Here is a 20,245-nt window from a genome sequence, read left to right as displayed (position 1 = left end):
TATATATATATATATATATATATATATATATATATATATATATATATATATATATATATATATATATATATATATATATATATATATATATATATATATATATATAGTTGGGTATTTTATTAAAAAAATTTATTAATTTTTTCAAATAAAATATGAACAAATAATACAAATATGGTGCATTTCATTAGAAAAACAAGCATATAAAAAGCCTATTCTGAAATAATCGGCGTTCCCCCCCCTGCATCCACACTCCCTCCACCTTCCTACCTACTTCCCTCTTCCTTCCTCCCCCTCTTGACCACTACCTCTCCTCCACCTTCCCAATTATCCTACACATCCCATCACCTTCTTTTCCACCACCTCGGATGCAGTTTAGGGGTACTAGCCGATCATCTCCTCTTCTTAAAAACAAACATTTACATTTCATTTATAAATACACCAAATTTTTATAATTCTACCCCTTCCACCCTCCCCCCCGGACTTCCCAGATCTGAGTACAGGGATAAATACATAAAATCCAAGTCTAAAGTAAGCTATCCATTCATAATACAAACAAAATTTAACATACTTTAACTCTAACATACAATAATAAACTTAAAAATAATATATATATATATAAATTATACTAAATATATAAAAATATTAGAAAAAAAAGATATTTATTCAAAAGCTATATGATAATTAATCACTTCATACTTTCTCTTCATATAATCTATCCAGTGTCGGCTGGCGACCCCCAGGGGGAGGGCCTTCTCTGTGGGAGCCCCCACCCTGTGGAACGAACTCCCCCCAGAGATCCGGATTATTCCGGATCTCCCCTCCTTCCGCCGTGCCCTCAAGACATGGCTTTTCCATCAAGCGGGATTGGCCTGGGGGGGATTTTATAGGGATTTTAAAGGGATTTTATAATTTTAAATCTAATACAGGTCATTTAATATATATTTTAATTTGGCTTTTAGATATTTATTGTATAGTACTGTTTTTATTTACCTGTAAGCCGCCCTGAGTCCCTCGGGAGAAGGGCGGGGTATAAATTAAAGTAATAAATAAATAAAATAAATAAATCTTCTCCACACCAAAATAAATTTTTCTTGAGATTGATCCTTCAAGTATGCGGAAATTTTTGCCATTTCTGCAAAATATGACACCTTTAATCTCCAATCATCCATAGTCGGTAATACCTCTTTCTTCCAGTTTTGAGCAATCAGTAATCTTGCTGCTGTTATACAATACAACATCAAATTCATTTCTTTAGAATCCAAATTTTCCATAATACCCAATAAGAATAATTGCGGTGTAAATTTTATCTTTTTCTTAAAAATCTGTTGAATATATAGTTGGGTATTGTCAGTATATTTACCCCTTAGTAATGGATAAGCTCATCCAGCAATAAATTATTCTTCATTATGTTATAATATAATATTAAATAATCTATATTACTGTCATTGATTATGTTGATTAGGACAATTGAGAAATTCTCAAAAGGTAACATTTGTCAGGCATCCTTAAAACCAGGTCAAATACACAGAAGTGTTACTCCATAAGTCAATTGGATCTTATTCCTCAAAGACGTGGAACTACAGAGGTGAAAAGCAATAATAAATGTAATCTCAGTCAACTGTATGTGAATATTATGAGTTGGGGAGAGCTCTGCTGAAAATCTTGTAAGTATACATGGCAGTGAAGGAACCTGCTGTGTAGGCTGCTTACATTTGGTAGTAGGTACAATTATTTCCTCTGAAGTATTTAGTATACAGTGTGCAAGTATTAGCATTCCTTTTTGAAGATATTCTGAAAAGCAGTAATTAAAGCACATGATCAACCGTAACAGTCATCTAGAACCACAAGATGGTTGCCAAATAAATTTAATAATAATATTTTTTTCTAATATAATACATCTGCTGCTGCTTTATCCAATTTAATTTACAGTATGGAAATATTCTGTGGCATGTAATATCTATTTTGTACTGTTATAATGACAGCAGTGCAACCTATTCTTCATCTTATTTAGTGTAGCATTAAATAAACAAGAAACAACTCATCATTTCATCTTTCATTTCAGTTCAGTCTACTTTGGTCTTTTCTTCCCCACTATTAAGAGTACAATTTCTTTAGCTTTTTGTCACAGGATATTCAGTTTCACACTCCACTGCTCTCATCTGAACCCTTTCTTTTTCATCAATATAATGAAAGGAATAATGCTTTTATTTCACTTAGTGGAAGAATAATTATATTAAATATATATAGTGCTCTGGTTTTATAATAGCTAAAATCCATACAAATATTTGAAATAAACACACACCAGTAGAAGCAAAATATGCCAAGCTTATCCCTTTGTTTCCTCAGACTTTTTTTGCCATTTACCTGTTGTCATTGCAACTATTACAGATTTATTTACAAACATTCATTATCTTTCCATTTTCATTAATGTGCGCAACATAGAACAGAACTAAATCGTTGCTCCATAGCAGACGCAAGCCAACATAAAGCCATTGATTTCATTCAGGTAAATGAAAATCCATCGCAAAACCTTTTAAAAGAATATTTTGCTCCTAATACACTGCAAATGGCTCCCAGCAGACTGTTAGTGTCACAAATGTCTTAATTGTTTATGCCTATCTACCAGAAATACAGATGGAACCAATCTATAGTGGTTAGTGAATGGCATGACATTGATTCCTCTCTATCAATTAACTTCCAGTCTTCATTCTCCCACTGTTTATAGTATGGTAGCTAAGCAGGTACAAATCTAATCCACGTAAGGATAGAGAGATACCTGGGTATTCCCCCAGTGCAGTCATTTTATTGATGGAAGATGTACAGGGAACGTGTACTGTCTCTTGAATATGAGAAGCGGTTTAACAATTGTGTGCCCTTCCCAAAGAACTCTTTAAGAAGCAAAGAAGACTCAATGGACAGAAGCTTGTTAGAGAGAGAGAGAGAGCCAATCTGGAAATAAGGAAGAATTTCCTGACAATGAGAACAATCAATGGCATAGTTGTGTATACTCCATTGCTGGAGGCTTTCAAGAAAAGATTAGTTCAGGATGATATAAGGGTTCTTGCCTCAGGCAGGGGTTGGACTAGAACAGGGGTAGGCAACCTTGGCTCTTTTATGACTCGTGGACTTCAACTCCCAGAATTCCTGAGCCAGCTTGGCTGGCTCAGAAATTCTGGGAGTTGAAGTCCATGAGTCATAAAAAAGCCAAGGTTGCCTACCCCTGGACTAGAAGATCTCTAAGGTCTCTTCTAGCCCTATGATTCTATGAGTTCAACGCATTCCACAGCCAGGTTGCTTTCATAGTAATCCTGTTGTTATCTTAAACTGAAAAAGCATGCTAATTAATTCCGCTAACTAACCCTAAAAAGAACAGCTCGGTAGAGCTAATTTAGGAACTCCATTGAAATGTACCCTCCATTTGCTTGGTTGCGTATTTGGTTTGCTTTGTTTTGTTATTCACATTTTAAAATCACAATAATCTCTGTTGCGCTGAACTGTTTTGGCAGTATCGTTTAATTAGTCCTATAAACATTTTCATAAATCCAATACCTTTTTTATCAGTTTCTTTCTCTTTCATTTTTTTGTCACAGTTGCTTTATGTACTTACACCTCATAAATGCCAGAGTCAGTGTATTCAAAACTGCAATATTCAATCAAATTATCCCTTGATATATGTCAAAAATGTTCTAAATGGTTTTGGCCCATATTTTAATATCTTTGCTCTTCCAGATAAATGGTCTGTGAAATCTAGTAATTACAATGACTTCCCTTGCCAGATCACTGAAATATCAGAGAAGGGTCGGCATTATAACGACAACAAATTAATCAGTAAACTCCATCTCCATGCACATTCGCACAATGGCTTCAATATGGAATGCCCCCCAAGTGTCTCTTAATGTTCTTTTTCTGCATACTGTTGTTCTATTTCATCATGGGATATTAAACATATTTCAGCTCATAGGCCAGGCTCGGATGTGTTTGCAGATATTGAAAACAAATGTTGGAACTGGATGAGTGATAATATTGAAGCAATAACTATGTCCTAGTAGGCATACTTGGTTGATGGTTTGCATAGGATTTTTTTGGTACAAACTTTGCAATTTCTACTCCTAATATAAATTGAAGGATTTTCCCCCCCTCACTGTTGAAGTTTGGAAACAACTTTGTGTCAGTAAAGTAAATTAAGGGAAGGCGTTACATAAACTAAAATTAATGACCAAAATACCATATTGAAGAGTTCCCTTTGTTCACATAAAAAGGAATTGAAATCGGCAGCATCATGCATTTCCATAATCCTGAGCTATTTCCAAAAGTAATAAAATGTGCATTATAAGGGACAGAATGAAATTTTTTTGTGATTCACAGGGCTTTTAATTAGACAGTGAAGAATTATGAGAAATACAAAATGTTTCCAACTAAAGTTAACAAATTACATAGTTTTAAAAGCTGCTTTTTCTCTTTCTTTCTTTTAAAATCCATATGCATAACTCTAGTTATAAATGAGCAAGAAAAAATGGGCCCATACAGAGAGAAGTCTTCTTCTAATTGTTGTGACTTGCTTTCTGATTGCATTAGTACTAAGAATCCAGATTGTAAGAAATTGTGGTTGTTTTCCATGGAAAATATAGCAGTTGTTAAATACTCTTTTTTTTTATTGAAAATTTTTAAAGGTTTTACAATATAACTCCCCTCCTCCCCAAGACCCACCCTTCCCCACCCAACTCCCTACACTTTTAAATACTCTTAAAAGTGTAATCAGTATCTTTTTAAAAATATTTAATATATGTTAAATAAATATTGGCCATGGATTATTTTCTTCATTTTCTTCCAAAGTTTTCAAATATAAATGCCACAAACTTAGTTGCTTTGGATTTTTATCCTATTACTTTTGAAGATTTTTGTTTAAATCTTTCTCTTTAATACTTGGCAACCAGGACAAGTAAAAAGTAAGATAACAAAGAGATGGTCTTATCAGCTGTCCTGCTTCTATTAGCTTTTCGGCTGCCTTCTATAGAAATGGGAAGGAGGAGGAGAATTGACTGTTTTGTCGTTATTATCATGCAAGAATCTCTGTTCCTAAAGATGAACTTCTCTTTTCTATATTACAGAGAACAAATCCTTCAGTTTGTTCCTTTAAATCATGTATACCCTGTCAGTGCTGGTGGATGGAAAATAAATAACTTAAGAAGCTAGATGAATGAAAGCTAACTGAAAAGGGGGTTTCTGTGCCTAGAAATTTTATTTGAACCCGCACAAAAAGAGAAATATGGCTAATTAATCCCCACATTTCATTGAGTTAATAACCAGTAATTATTGTTTGATGCCACTTCTAATGAAATCTAAGCATTTAGAGCATTTTTTAATAGTTTGGAATGATTTCTCTAATACGTAATTAATTGAAACTGATTGTGTTGGATTTCTAGGTTCTAGAAATGAGTCACTGATATTTATATTTATATTTTACTACTTTTAAGTAACACAATGTGGCAAACATACATAATACTCCTTCCTCCTATTTTTTTCACATCTATAACCTCTCAGCTTGGACTGAGAGAGAGAGAGTCATCCATCTGGCTTCCATGCCTAAGGTGGGACTAGAACTCACAGTCTCCTAGTTTCTTGGTCAGAAGTTTAATTGCTATACCCAATCTGCTCTACATAAAAGAATCTATATTATATATTTTTTAAAAAGATGCTTCAATGGTGCCTTTTAAGCAGGCTGTTTTTAATGAGAAAAAAAATGATAATAGAATAATATTCCTGATCATAAGAATATCATCCTCAGGGAAAGTAACTTCCAATAGTGAATGAATGAAGTATCTCAAAAATGATGTGGTCTTTTTCCCCAGCCCACCCATTATACCTAAGAAATAAAATCCCAGGCAAGCAAGATTATATACAGCAGCTCTCCAGGGAATAAAATAAAGCTATTTATTGTATAATTATTCCAGCTTCAGCACAATGATTGTTTTTCTTCACAATCTGTTGGTAAGAGCTTCATAAAGCTGCATCTATGAAAAATCTCTGTAGTAGAGGCCAAGTATATAATATTTTGCTCTTGAGATTTAGTTCCGAGTGTGGTTGATAATAATGATTGCGGCATAGAAAACTATTGACGGCATGCATCTCTTCTTTCAATTTTTCTAATATTTATTTAGAAAGCAAATTATAATAAAATCTGTAATGGAGATTCTCAATCATCCAGGTCATGGTTGTCCCAAAGGTCCTCTCTCAAAAGGCAACTGGACCTTCCCCATTCCTCCACCCAAGAAGCCTCCCCAGTTCAAGCTTCTTCAATTCGAACTGAAGAAGCTTCTTGGATGAGAAGCAAAATGTCCTCAAGTAAAAAAGAAGAAAGTCCAATTGTCCTTTGGAACACTTAATAGAACAGAACAGAATAACAGAGTTGGAAGGGACCTTGGAGATCTTCTAGTCCAACCCCCTGGTCAGGCAGGAAACCCTATACCGTTTCAGATTGTCCAAACTCTTCTTAAAAAGCCTCCAGTGTTGGAGCATTCCATCTTCTGTTCCACTGATTAATTGTTCTAACTGTCAGGAAATTTCTCCTTAATTCTAGGCTGTTCCTCTCCTTGATTAGTTTCCATCCATTGCTTCTTGTCCTGCCTTCAGGTGTTTTGGAAAATAGCTTGACTCCCTCTTCTTTGGGGCAACCCCTGTGATATTGGAACACTGCTATCATGTCACCCCTAGTCCTTCTTTTCATTAAACTGGACATACCCAATTCCAGCAACTGTTGTTTATATGTTTTAGCCTCCAGTTCTCTGATCATCTTTGTTGCTCTTCTCTGCACTTTTTCTAGAATCTCAACATCCTTTTTACATTGTGGTGACCAAAACTGGATACAGTATTCCAAGTGTGAGCTTACCAAGGCATTATAAGGTGGCATTAACACTTATGTGATCTTGATTCTATCCCTCTGTTAATGCAGCCTAATACTGTTCGCTTTTTTGGCAGGTGCAGCACACTGCTGGCTCATGTTTAAGTGATTGTCCACTAGAACTCCAAGATCCCTCTCACAGTTACTACTATTGAGCCAGGTACCACCAATACCATACCTGTGCATTTGGATTTTTTGCCTAAATGTAGTACTCTTTTCACCATTGAATTTCATTTCATTAGATAGGGCCCAATGTTCAAGCCTGTTAAGATCCTTCTGTATCTTAAGCCTATCTTCTGGAGTATTGGCTATTCCTACCAGCTTGGTGTCATCTGCAAATCTGCTGAGTTCCCCATCTATCCCCTCATCCAAATCATTGATGAAGATGTTGAAGAGTACTGAGCCTAACACAGAGCCCTGGGGTACCCCACTGCATACTTCCCTCCATGTAGATGCAGTTCCATTGAGGACTACATGTTGAGTGCAATTGGTCAGCCAGTTATGAATCCATCTGGTGGTGATGCTATTTAACCCACATTTTTCTATCTTACCAAGTAGTAGGTTGTGGTCTACTTTATCAAATGTCTTACTGGAGTTCAAGTAAATAATATCCACAGCATTCCTCTGGTCCACTAATTTTGTCACTTTGTCAAAGAATGCAATAAGATTTTTCTGGCATGATCTGTTTTTGACAAATCCATGTTGCCTTTTGGTTATGACTTTGTTTGCCTCTAGGTGTTCACTGATTCATTGCTTGATTATCTTTTCCAAAATCTTCCCAGGTATTCAGGTCAGGTTGATAGGTCTGTAGTTTCCTGGATCTCTTTTTTTTCCCTTTTTTTGAAGATGGGAACTACATCAGCTCTTTTCCAGTCCTCTGGTAGTTCCCTGGTGCTCCAGGATCTTTGAAAAATATAGTTCAGAGGTTCTGAGATCACGTTTGCCAATTCCTTCAGAACCCTAGGGTGTAATCCATCTGGTCCTGGTGATTTGAACTCATCAAAGATGGACAGGTGCTCACTTACCATTTTTTGTCCATAGTTAATTAATGGTTAATTAATTTTTTATTAATGCAAGGCATTAATAAAAATATGCTCATTATGAGGCAGAAAACAGAACAGTGTCCAGCATCAAACAAGACCTAAGATGTATGAAAAAGAGTACACACTAAGAACCTTTTAGTCATATTGTTGAACAATTTTTATGGCATTCATATGGTGCTGCAACACAGAATTTTGATAATAAATATGCTCAGAGGGTAAATCAATGAAGTATTTGCTCAGGAATTTGGATTCTGCAAATTGTCCCAATCTGTCCCCTGTGACTTTCATTTTCAGTTACAGAATCTTTGTTAAGATCTGCAGCTTCCAAACAGTTTAATGGCCATAGAAGGTGATTTCTTCCTATTGTTTCAGAAGCAGAAGAGGTTTCCTAAGCCATTGAATGCATCATATTTGGCATGTTTTCCATAAAACATTTTTATATATTATTGGTTTATTTCTAAACTGCATTTTTACTAAGATAAGTTCCAGGACTGGAACCTGGAACCATTAAAGCGTCAAGTAGAAGTTCAGGAAAATGGCTAATAAGAGTGATTATGTAACATTGTAACACTGAGTTGGAATAAACAAAAATAGTTCATGCAGCTAAAACAATGCAAAACATATTCACTGCCTGGTCACATTATTCAGGTGATACTTCTCATATAATATAAGCGGTATGGTTGTCTAGTGGTGGAGCTCTCACCTCACAATCAGGAAGCTGTAAGTTCGATCCTAGGTAGTGGCAGATATTTCTCTCTGGGCGTAAAGAGAAAATATCTGCTGCAAATTCTGCGTAAGCGTCTGGAAGGGCCAGTAAAACGCTCAGCCCCAACTTCACCCTGATGCAAGAGATTACAGACTCGTTAAAAGAAGAAGAAAAAATCTCTCATGTAATATAACTTTATGCAGTATAATTACAATCCTAACATACGATGTGTTCTTGGGAAATCCATTATAAAAATCACATTCCAGGTTTTGCTTCATGATTTCTCAGTGTGACGTGCGAAGGAGTGGCAGACATACCGCCGTTAGAAAATTGGCATGGCAACTGCTTCCCTGGGATGAGATTGTGTTGCATTTCATTCATCTGATAATTCAAGCTAATATTGAAATCTTGTGTTCTGTTCAGGGCGTGTGCCTAAAGATGTGAGAAACTAGAACTGATTTCAGGATAGAGCTGGGCTGTGCTTATAGAGAGTTGTTCCACTTTCTGTCTGTGTCATCTGCCTAGCAGTCCCCCCACTCCTCTTATCCCTAATCTCAGAGCAAAATATTGGGAAGAGAGTAGAGGTGATCTTCATTCAATTATCACAATTGGAACCGGCAATTCATTTGTTAAGCAAAGCAGTTCCTAAGAGCAATCACGATGCTTCTGTCCTTTGTTTAGCTTGGCTTTATCAACTTGTGAAAGTCATTGGTCATAAAATTCATTTTTCATCACTGTTGTAACTGTAAATGAGGCAGTGGCTAAACGAGGATTACCTGCACTTGCATTTCAATGAGGACTTTATTCATGATCATGGGAAGTCCAGTCAAGAATCCTCGATAGGTGTTCCCTCCCCTCCCTGTTCAGGTGGAACAGGTAGAATCCAGGGACAATATCAGTTGTGTGCACAATGCAAATGCTTGATCAGGTCTGGGAAGAATGAGCGTCTTATAATGAGAAACTCTTCTCCAGATTTTTGAAGTAACTGGAACGGGGATCTTAAATTACAGCTCTGCTGTTGAACTGCCATGCTGCTGCTGGTGGTGCTGGTGATGCTGGTGATGCTGGTGGTGGTTGCCATGACAATATGACAAGATATATCATGAATTGAAATATTATCAGTCTTTATATGCCTTTTTTAAGTTGGTTTCTTTCTTTTTTTTATTCCAGTGCTGGAGTTGGCAGGACCGGCTGTTTCATTGTAATAGATGCCATGCTAGAGAGAATAAAACATGAAAAAACTGTAGATATTTATGGCCATGTAACTCTAATGAGAGCCCAGAGAAATTACATGGTTCAAACAGAGGACCAATACATTTTTATCCATGATGCACTGCTTGAAGCAGTGACTTGTGGAAATACCGAAGTGCCAGCCAGAAACCTGTATGCATATATTCAGAAGCTGACACAGATAGAAGCAGGAGAGAATGTCACAGGAATGGAATTGGAATTTAAGGTATTTTGTCTCCACGTTTTTATAGTGATACATTTTGCATTGGAAAAAAATCAACAGTAAACTGTTCTAGGATTAAAGCAGCTGCTTTTATAGATTTAACTAGAAGATCTCATTTGTATCGGGTGGAATGCCATACGGAACCTGTTCTAATATGTATTTATTAAAAATGTCCCAATTTTTTTTATCAAAAGCAATTCCCAAGTCTTCTTTGTCTCTTGCAGCGGCTAGCCAGCTCTAAAGCTCATACTTCAAGATTTATCAGTGCCAATCTTCCATGTAATAAATTTAAAAATCGCCTTGTTAATATTATGCCATATGAATCCACAAGGATATGTTTGCAACCTATCAGAGGAGTAGAGGGCTCTGACTATATCAATGCCAGTTTTATCGATGGATACAGGTACAAAACCAGTTCTTTGATGTAAAAAAGTACTAGTTACATATGTTGTAGTGGTCATAAATATAGTTTGCCGTTATGCAAGTGTCATTTTGGCTCTCTTCATATTCTTACGGTATTCTGTCCAGCAATACAGTTTCTTCCCCTAACTAACCACATAGAAGAAATTCACATTGCTGTTGTTTGTTTTGCTAGACCATGTCTCTTTCTGAGAATCATAGCAATAAACTATGGATTTTCCTGTAATTATACATAGCAATAAACTATGGATTTTCCTGTAATTATACATATAATCTATTGATGTTTCATCTAACTCAGATCCCAATTCCAGAATTTTTCCTATAAAACAGAAAGCAGATGACTTAAGGATAAATTCATTAGATGGTCACCAAAGATATTATGTAACTATTGATTATGTGGATCAAATGGTGTAGATAATAAAGTTCTGCTGTAGAGAAAACTATGTCCATTTGTCTTAGCCATCTTAAAAATATAAACTAACCTGTTCCGTTTCCATCTTTGTGATCTGATTTCAGAACTTTTGCTATAGTTCTTGAATCACTGAAAGAGTTAACGAAGAATTGCTTTGTAGCTATAAGTCAGAAGCTCAATAGACTGTGTGACAGTCAGCCTTCAGTGTAAAAATGGAACTGTACCACTAAGTGTTTCCTAAGTGCTTTTTGTGACACACAAAATTGAGCTATTAGAGTTGCATTAAATCTTAAATAAGATAAAGGCACAAATCACAATATTAACAGAACAATTGCCTACACAAACTTCCTAAAATAAAATAACTATATGGTTTGATTAAATAACATTTAATATGTTGTAATATTCTTACAATTAATAATTTGCAGCCATTTGTTTGCTAGAATGATGTTTCAGTCGAATGTTTATATGCAGCAAGAGAGCCTGCTGTCTTTTGATTGAGAAATATTAATTTTTGCATTTTACATTTAGGCAGCAAAAAGCCTATGTAGCTACACAGGGACCCTTGGCAGAAACAACAGAAGATTTCTGGAGAATGCTTTGGGAGCACAATTCAACCATTGTAGTCATGCTTACTAAGCTACGAGAAATGGGCAGGGTAAGTTTTTACATTTTTTTTTACATTCTAGAAAAAGAATCTCAAAAATTATATTAATATAGGAAGAACAAGCAATTATCCCAGCTACTTCTATTGGATCGGTTTCTATTAATGTAGTTGTTAATTAGAAGAGCGGTGGTGGCATAATTGGTTAGAATGCACTATTGCAGGCTAATTCTGCCAATTGCCAAGAATTCAGTTCTGACCGGTTAAAGGTTGACTCTGCCTTCCATCCTTCCGAGGTCGGTAAAATGAAGAGCCAGATTGTTGGGGGCAATACGCTGACTCTGTAAACCGCTTAGAGAGGGCTGTAAAGCACCATGAAGCAGTATATAAGTCTAAGTGCTATTGCTAATTATCACTAAGCAAAATGAAAAGCAAATTGCTAAGATCCCTTTTACACCTGCGCATGCAGCTACAGGGATGTACTGGTATAGACAAAGGCAGACATTTAGTTCACAAAAGAAGCTTAGTCCTTCACTCTCACAAACAGTAGTTTGGGGTGCAAAAGTAAGGTAATGATTGCACTTTGTCAGTCAGACCACCGATTAAGAATCACTTTATTGTACTATACACTGAAAATTAGCATGTCAGGATAAAAGGATAGATCGCTTCTTATGCAGAAAGTACTTTTGATGAAAGGCACATTCAGGCATGCGGTCTAAGATAATCAGTAGTGGTTTGTTTTTGAGACACAGCTTGATAAGGGACAAAATAGTCAGTTGGCCCTTAACAAGTCCTAGCCAGAGCTTTCTAACCTTCCTTGGACTAACATAGATTGATGAGAAAAAAGGCTATTGGCAATGGGGTATCCACTAGGAGAGTAAAAATAGCCAAGGTGGTAGTCACTGTCTTGCAAACAAAGTCCTACCCCTTTTATGTGTGGTATTTGGCCCACCCTACAATTGCACCAGGTTGACAAATATATAAAGGCTGCTTGTCATAATAGGGATATAACATACTGTAGGAATGAATATGCTGCATAGGAATGACTTGTCTTACAATAGCCATCTGTTGGACATGTCTGTCCACATCTGCTTTTGTTGTTGTTGTTGTTGTGTTGTTATTGCTCTGGGCAGATGAGCATATTTTTGATCTATGTAAGGTCACATTATTTTCCAGGAAAGCATATAGAATCTACTTTAGACCCCCCTGCCCTCCAAACTCTTAAGAAATTAAACTAATGTGGTTTGCAGTATATTGATTTTGTTGTGTCCTGAGCCTGCAAGAGGCAGGCTCGGGACGTTGCAAGAGTCCCGGGCATTTGCAGAAGCTGCCCGGGACCAGACTGAGCGGCGCCAGCCTTGTGCGCATGCACAAGGCGGGAAAAGCCCGCCTCATGATTGGTTGAACTTGCCCGGGGATCAGAGGGTATAAATAGAGGCCTGCTTGCCTCTGCTCTGGTTGTTCGTAGAATGGAAGCAAACAATAAAGACTTGTTGGAGATGCTTCGTCTCAAGCGCCATTATTCTCCGGACTTAACAGATTTCTTGCCTTCTTTAAGGATTTTTTTACATCAGAGGGGCAGAGATTGAACAACCATTTGTCTGAAATGGTATAGGGTTTCCTGCCTAACCAGGGGGTTAGACTAGAAGACCTCCAAGGTCCCTTCCAACTCTGTTATTCTATTCTATTCTATTCTATTCTATTCTATTCTATTCTATTCTATTCCAAGGAAAATTTATGCTAACACATTCACTTCCTGAGCAGCAAGTTGGGAGCCTAAATCCTAATACTTGACTCAGAGATTTTTGAGTGCTGTTTCAGACTAAGCATGTCTACACCAAGTTTCGTACTAAAGATTTTCTGAATAAGTTGTAAATTTGAAAATTGATTGAACAAGGGAAAAATAAAATTAAACACAAAGTCATTTTTTCAATATTTAAATCATGCACATTGGTTCATTTACAAGAACTGTAGTTCTGTGACCTTTCTGGTAGAAAAAAGAGATATCCTTGTAACATTTAAACAGGTTGTACATGTTATAAGTTACTAAATGTTTGCCTTCTCCAAATACTGTATCAATAATGGCTCTAGATCATTTTTTGTATAGAGTGGAAGTAACAAATATATATATATAAATCTGGCATACTTGAGTTGCTAAATAGAATTTAGCATTTATCATCAACAGAATTTGATAAGTGCTGAAGAATATAAGAGTGGGGGAGGGCTGCCTAGGGTTCAGTGAGTTCTAAAAAGTACAAACCTCACTCCAAGAGGAACAAAATCCTAACCTCAAACAGGTGTGATTCAGCTGCATCTATTTTTTTTTCATCGCCTTCTTCCTATTGCAGCCTGTGTCTCTTTGAAACCATTGAATCTGAATGTCCAGCCCTCCCATATGTTTTAGCAACGGTGCTCATATTCATCATCAAAAAGCTGTTCTAAGTTTTGTTTGTTCTATGTAGGTGTTTCCAGGAAGACTTGTTTTGTGCCTGTGTAACCTTCAGCCAAATGTTTTGCTTTCCTATAACAAATGTATTGTGGAATTCTTTAATTCACTGTCCCAAATTATTGTTCTAATATGTTATTTGCTTATTCTGGTCTTCATCAGAACTGAGACAGAATTGCTATCTTTTAAAATATCATAGTAGCAGATTGTTGTGAAACTGCCAGCCAGGCTAGAAGGAGGATTCAAGTGGGAAATTACCCTTAAATCTTTGCACAGCTACATGAGGCATAAGCCTGACCTCCTCATCCCTCCACCAGATCCATGAAACCTTATCTACTTGTTCCCAGAGGAAAGCAAGCAATCTGTGGATATTCTTACAATATAAGTAGAACTCTATAAAGTTGCTAACTTAAGCTATTGGTTTGGTTTGATTTGGTTTGCTTTGGATACCAGTTGCTTAAAATCATCAAGACTTTGAGAATCAGCATCTTTAAATAGGTGTTAAAAAGAAATAGCAACAGCAATAATAACAGCAGCAGCAACAATAATCAGTAACAGATCTTCAAACAATCAAGCCAATGTGTATACAAAGTGTTTTCAGGAGGTTTTGTGGTGTGTCTAGTAGTTTCTAAAATTTGCATTGATTCCAGATGCTTGATGTGAGTATATTTTAAGAGAACTTTCCAGATTATTTCCTGAACATCGTCCCAAGCACTCAGTGCAATTGAATTTTGAAAAGGCAAATCAGAAATTAATCTCAAATGATAGAAATCCTAGGAAATATATTTCACACTCAAATTAGTAACATTTGACAGATGGACTGCTGATAAATATGTCAATAGATACACTTTGCAAGATGTACTAGGATTTATACACAGATTCAAAGATACCTTGTACATTTTTGTAACCCAAACCTAAGAGTTAGTAAAGTAATGGATTTAATTTACTTGATCATTCCTGCCCATTGTTCATTTGATTGCAGCATTTAAAATCTTGAGAAAGCTGTTTAAACTTTTGGAGAGCTAGGGAAAAACTTTGTGTCTCAGGTCTTCCCAGAAAAATCTATTTAGGAAACAGGAGAAAGATGAAGCTTTGATATAACAAGTCTTTAAATCTTATAACTGTGTTAACCTTTTCCTCTCAGAACAGGAATACTCTGAATAGTACAATAAATATGCCTCCTTGGAAAACAGGATTGGACAAAACTGTAAATTAAACAAAGAACTGAAAGTTTTTGCTTTTATAGGAAAAGTGCCACCAGTATTGGCCAGCAGAGCGCTCAGCCAGGTATCAATATTTTGTGGTCGATCCTATGGCAGAATATAATATGCCACAATACATCCTAAGAGAATTCAAGGTCACAGATGCCCGGGTAAGACAACATGTTAAAATATCTTTCATTTTGTTGTTATACATGTTTGTTTTGCTTTTTACTAACAGTATTTTGTAACATATCTAGAAGCCAATTTTTTTGTCCCAGTCTCTGATCAGTGAAAATCATTATCCCCGTAGGAATGGAAATATTCTTGGAATCCTTCACACACATGGTCAGTAAACTAGTTATACTATATATCAATGATGGCGAACCTTTTAGAGACCGAGTGCCCAAACTGCAACCCAAAACCCACTTATGTATCATCCGGTGTCAGGTGGGCGTGGCCCATTGGGTGGGTGTGGTGCATTGGGTGGCCGTGGTGGCAGACTGGGTGTGACTAAAAAGTTCAATTAATCAATTCCAGATCTTTTTTTTTTCCCCGCGAGAAGTTGAAATTGATTGATTGATTGAACCTTTTTTTTTTTGCACATGGCGGCGGAGGCCTAAAGCGAAAAGGTTTTATAAAACCCAGCTGAAGGCCTAGGACTGGTGCGACGGCGTGCGTGCCCACTGCCATAAGTTCGCCACCACGGCTATATATCATTAGAACTGCAGCCTCATATCTAAACAGAAAGCAAGAGGCATTCCCTAGTTTGGCCAGTTCACTCTGGGATAGGAGAAGAATTGTGCCAGCCCTGGAAATGGGACGGAAGGAGGGAAGACACGGAATCCCATCTTATGTTCATCAAAGAGAAGCTGCATCAAGGAAATGCATTTACTTCATATTGTATTCGTATTTTTAAAGCAACATCCACAAAGATGTAAGTTACAAAAGGGATAATTAGTAAAAAAAAAAATAGCAAAACGTGAGAAGCTGTTCTGTAGTACATAATTTAAGTCAGATGTTGGTCAAAAGCGATAGAAAAGGCAATAACCCATAGGTGAAGCAAAAATCAATAGAAAAGCAATTCCATGGTTTTGGGATTCCCCACAGGGATTTTCTTTGCATGTCAGCCTGGACAGTTTTAACATTAGATATACTTGAGAATAACTGCTGAGATCAATTTTAACCTATTGGCAGGGTGAACCAAGTGAAAGTTATCCTCTCAATAACTTGGTCCCAAGTCATTTAGGATTTTGGACAGTTTAAAATTTATTACAGCCCATGTGGAATTAAATATGTAGAGTGCTTGAAAGTCGTCTGCATCTATATGATTCAGTTGATTCCAGCTGTACTTTCACTTCCTCCTTGAAAACAATCCAATGCAGAGCATATGTCAGAAATGTACTTTGCGGGAAACTACACAGCCTATTGTACACCATACTCCAGATAGTTGCAGAATGATTTACAAGCAGAGAGAAGCCAGGTCAAAGCCATTAATTATCTGTAGTTCACCAGACAGTCCAAGTGCATCCCAGAGCTGTGAATCAAGATGCTGATTCTTTAAGGAAAGTGGACCCCCAGGATTTGGACCATTTTAGCCTATAGAGGTCTTTTTATCCAGCATATTATTTTTCAATTCTTTCCTGATACATATGAAAGAATCTCACTACTTATGTTAAACACATAAATGAATAAGTCGAAGGGTGTCTCGGATGAGAGGAATAAATTAGACCACCACTTTTATTTCAGAAGCCAAAGGCCCTGGGATGAAATAAAAATGATCCAGTACTGCTGCTACTTACTGCTGTATAAAGGAAGGACTGGTAGCACCATAATATTTGGCTTTCTAATCTCAAACCATACAGTCAGTGCTGTAAAATGGTCAATACTGAGCTTGAGGCAATTTCCAAAACACTGAAGTTTTTAGGAAAATGAATGATTCTCATTCATAGTATTTGTTCAGCAGTGTGAAAAAAAATATGTAACGTTTAGGTCTGGAAAGGGATTGACTAATTAAAAGACCGAGCTACTATTCATCCTTTCCACCGCTTCCCTCGGTGGGACTTATTTTTCAATACTTTTTTTTAACGAATCTTTGTCCAAGACTGCAAAGATGTTACTGTTCAGCAACAGCCCTTAAGTCATGTGAGCCTGAAGGTTAATGTGGTGTGATTTAAAATCTGCAGAGCAAATAGCATTCTTGAGGGAAGCTTGACAGGCTTTGCACATTATAATTTGATTCTTGGCATAGCTTATTCCTCAGCTTTCTAATCTGTCTGCAGAGAAGAGCTACAATGCCATGACCCCAACTGGCTAATTTTCATTTTACGTTTCTTATCTTGAAAGGCTAAGTCAAAGGTTCATCGGCTGATATAAGATTAACTGTATATAAACATTTTTATAGACCCTGCTCTAGCCATTTTCAAGCTGTGATTTGTATGTAATACTTCACACTTGATGGCAGGATAAATCCTTACCCTTCTCTATCTCTGGAAGCCCTGTAGCAATAATAATGATTAGAGAAACTTACCAGAGTATTCTCTTGCAAGGACATCCTCAAATTCCAGTTTCTTTGCCACAAAAAAAACCCTATTACTATTATTATTAACCTAAAGAAGAGACAGCCACATGAAAGATTCTTCGAGCCACCATTTCAAGCTTAGAGAATAGAGTTTTGCTTGGCAAAAGAAATAAGAAGTAAAGTCCCGTAGCCAAAGCCAAGCATTTGATGTCTTTTCATTTCAGTGGGGAGATTTTCGTATAGGTGGTTATTGTAGAATTAGGCTCCAACGAGTTTAATCAAGGTTGGATTTATTTTCTTAACACTGAAACCTAGCATCTACTTCATTCTCTCGTTAAAAATAAATGCTCATTCAAAGTGTTTAAATTAGCTTTGTCTTTTAAAGGTTGCAGTCCTAATTACCCTGAAAATAAAATGAAATCAGTCTTTTGGACAGACATCCCATTACAAGCTTTTGAGAGTGGTGATTACATATTTTGTAGTGGCAGCTGCAATGGAAGTTTGCAGTGAAATACACTATTAAAGTCAAATGTTTATGTGTCTTTTGTTACTGAAATTATGTATGAAAATCATTCTGATCACCTGAAAGGTATTGCATGACTATAAAATATTATTACTATGTTGTCCATTGAGCTAACATTTAGGGGACCATTACAACGAGAATTAATTGTTGATAAAACATATTTGCTGGCTTTTACAGTATGTTCATAAAGATTGTGGAAAGCTTTAACAAGGAGTGGAAAAAGTGCAATTTGGGGCCCACATATGGTCCTCAGCCTCCCTTTTGTGATAGCCCTAAAGAGTAGGGACCAAATACAGAATACTTTTTAAGGCATTAGTTTAAAGTCTTTAATGGATGAAGCTTTGAAGCCAATGAAGAGACTCATTTTACTCAGTGGAGATACTCAGTCATCCAGATCACTTGTCTCAAAAGTGTTTTGGTTTTTTTTTCAGAAGGCGAGTGGTTGGGGGGGAGGAAATGGAAGGATTGTATTTCTTGCAGTCCAATTGCAAGAAATACAATCCTTCCATTCCCCATCCCCACCACCATCTGGTCAGAATCTATCCTTCTATCTCCCATTACCAAGTCTCACTTGTCAGTACCTATCCTCCATCCCTCCCCACCCCCACCATCACAACGGTTCTTGGCTGAGAAATGAAATATTTTGTTCGTCCTGAAGGAAAAAACAGTCCAATTGCCTTTTCAAGGAAAAAAAAAAGCACTTTTGAGACCCATTTTACTGATATTAAATTCCTAAAGCTCCTTTCCAAAATGGACAGCGTCCCACTCATACCCTACAGAGCAGGATACAATCAATGGACATTGCGTACCCCTGACATTGAAACCAACCTGGCACTGTAAAAACTGGCTCACTAAGGCAAGATCCCAGTGTCATGACATTTCTATACCTTTGTATATACCTTCTGACATTAAACAATCAAGTCACACAGACCTATTTATCATATTCCCCAAATCAGTAGTAAGGATGGCAGCACAGCACGATTCCTATGGAGAATGTATTGGTATAAGCTGAGAAAATATTCTCGGCAAAACTTAGGCTGTGGCTATTCAGTTACAAACAAATTTAACCTGATGTAACTCTGTTTTCCTTAGAGTTGGTTTCTGTGGGAGAATGTAAAGTACCGCATTTGGGATATTAACTGCAGCAGGAGCAATATTTAACTGAATGTCCAGACCATATTGAAGGTTATTCTACAAAGCTATCACATGTGCAAATTTAGTCGATGCTATTTGATAAACATATAGAGGTATGCAGGGGCTAAAGACCATTGAATTACAAAAGTAATTTGAAGGCTTTAAAAATGAAGATTCAAGATTGAAGGGGATGATTTCACTGAATCCTACCCAGTTCAAAGTTGCGAATGAAAGTTTCTCCTATCCTAACGTGTGTGCCTTTATGCAGAGAGTTGCCCAGAAGGGGTTATTACATGCATATTTTTTACATATGGGGTTTTACTAGGTTAAAATGGATTTCATTCCAAAAGATTAGCCACATTTGTCCTCAATTTTACACTAAGGTAAGTAACTAAAATTCTGTGATAAGGAAAGTGAAATTAACCATTGTTACATAATTATTATTTCAATTCTGAGTGAAGTACACAATGATCATATCTTTCTCAACCTCTGTCACCTTCTGAGTTTGTGGATTTTCCTAACAAGAATTATTTAGTCAGTTTCAAGCCTCTCCTTGCCGTGCTAGAGCTAGGAATTGAGGATAAAGTTCACCATTTGTTCAGCATGGATCATAAATGACAGAAAACCCTGCATATGTATAAACCTAAAGGATTAACATAATGCAGTACACATTATTGGGCTCATTATTCTGGTTTGTACATGTGTTGCAAATAGCAACAAAATTCCCATAAAATTAAATTGTCAATCTTTTTCTTTCAGCTATGATAACTGAGGAATATAATGTCCTTGTGAAAATAGTTTTATCTAATGTGAAAGTCTTGTATTAGCCCTTGTGATGTGGTCTGTATTTCTTGGGAAAGTTTAAACATTCCTAAAATTCCTTGTAAGT

General features: G+C 36.6%; 1 protein-coding gene across 1 annotated transcript in view; it reads left to right on the top strand.

The window, feature by feature from the left end:
• PTPRD (protein tyrosine phosphatase receptor type D) overlaps positions 1-20,245 on the top strand; it is a 282,311-nt gene that overhangs the window by 252,739 nt on the left and 9,327 nt on the right. The window contains exons 25-28 of the mRNA XM_015828512.1: positions 9,818-10,103; positions 10,325-10,503; positions 11,461-11,587; positions 15,226-15,351. Of these exons, the coding sequence (XP_015683998.1) occupies positions 9,818-10,103; positions 10,325-10,503; positions 11,461-11,587; positions 15,226-15,351 (718 nt within the window). The remainder of the gene's footprint in view (positions 1-9,817; positions 10,104-10,324; positions 10,504-11,460; positions 11,588-15,225; positions 15,352-20,245) is intronic.

The sequence above is a fragment of the Protobothrops mucrosquamatus genome, unplaced genomic scaffold (genome assembly GCF_001527695.2).
Source record: "Protobothrops mucrosquamatus isolate PMUCROS unplaced genomic scaffold, P.Mucros_1.0 scaffold_225, whole genome shotgun sequence".
NCBI lineage: Eukaryota > Metazoa > Chordata > Lepidosauria > Squamata > Viperidae > Protobothrops > Protobothrops mucrosquamatus.
This window is presented reverse-complemented; position numbering and strand designations above follow the sequence as displayed.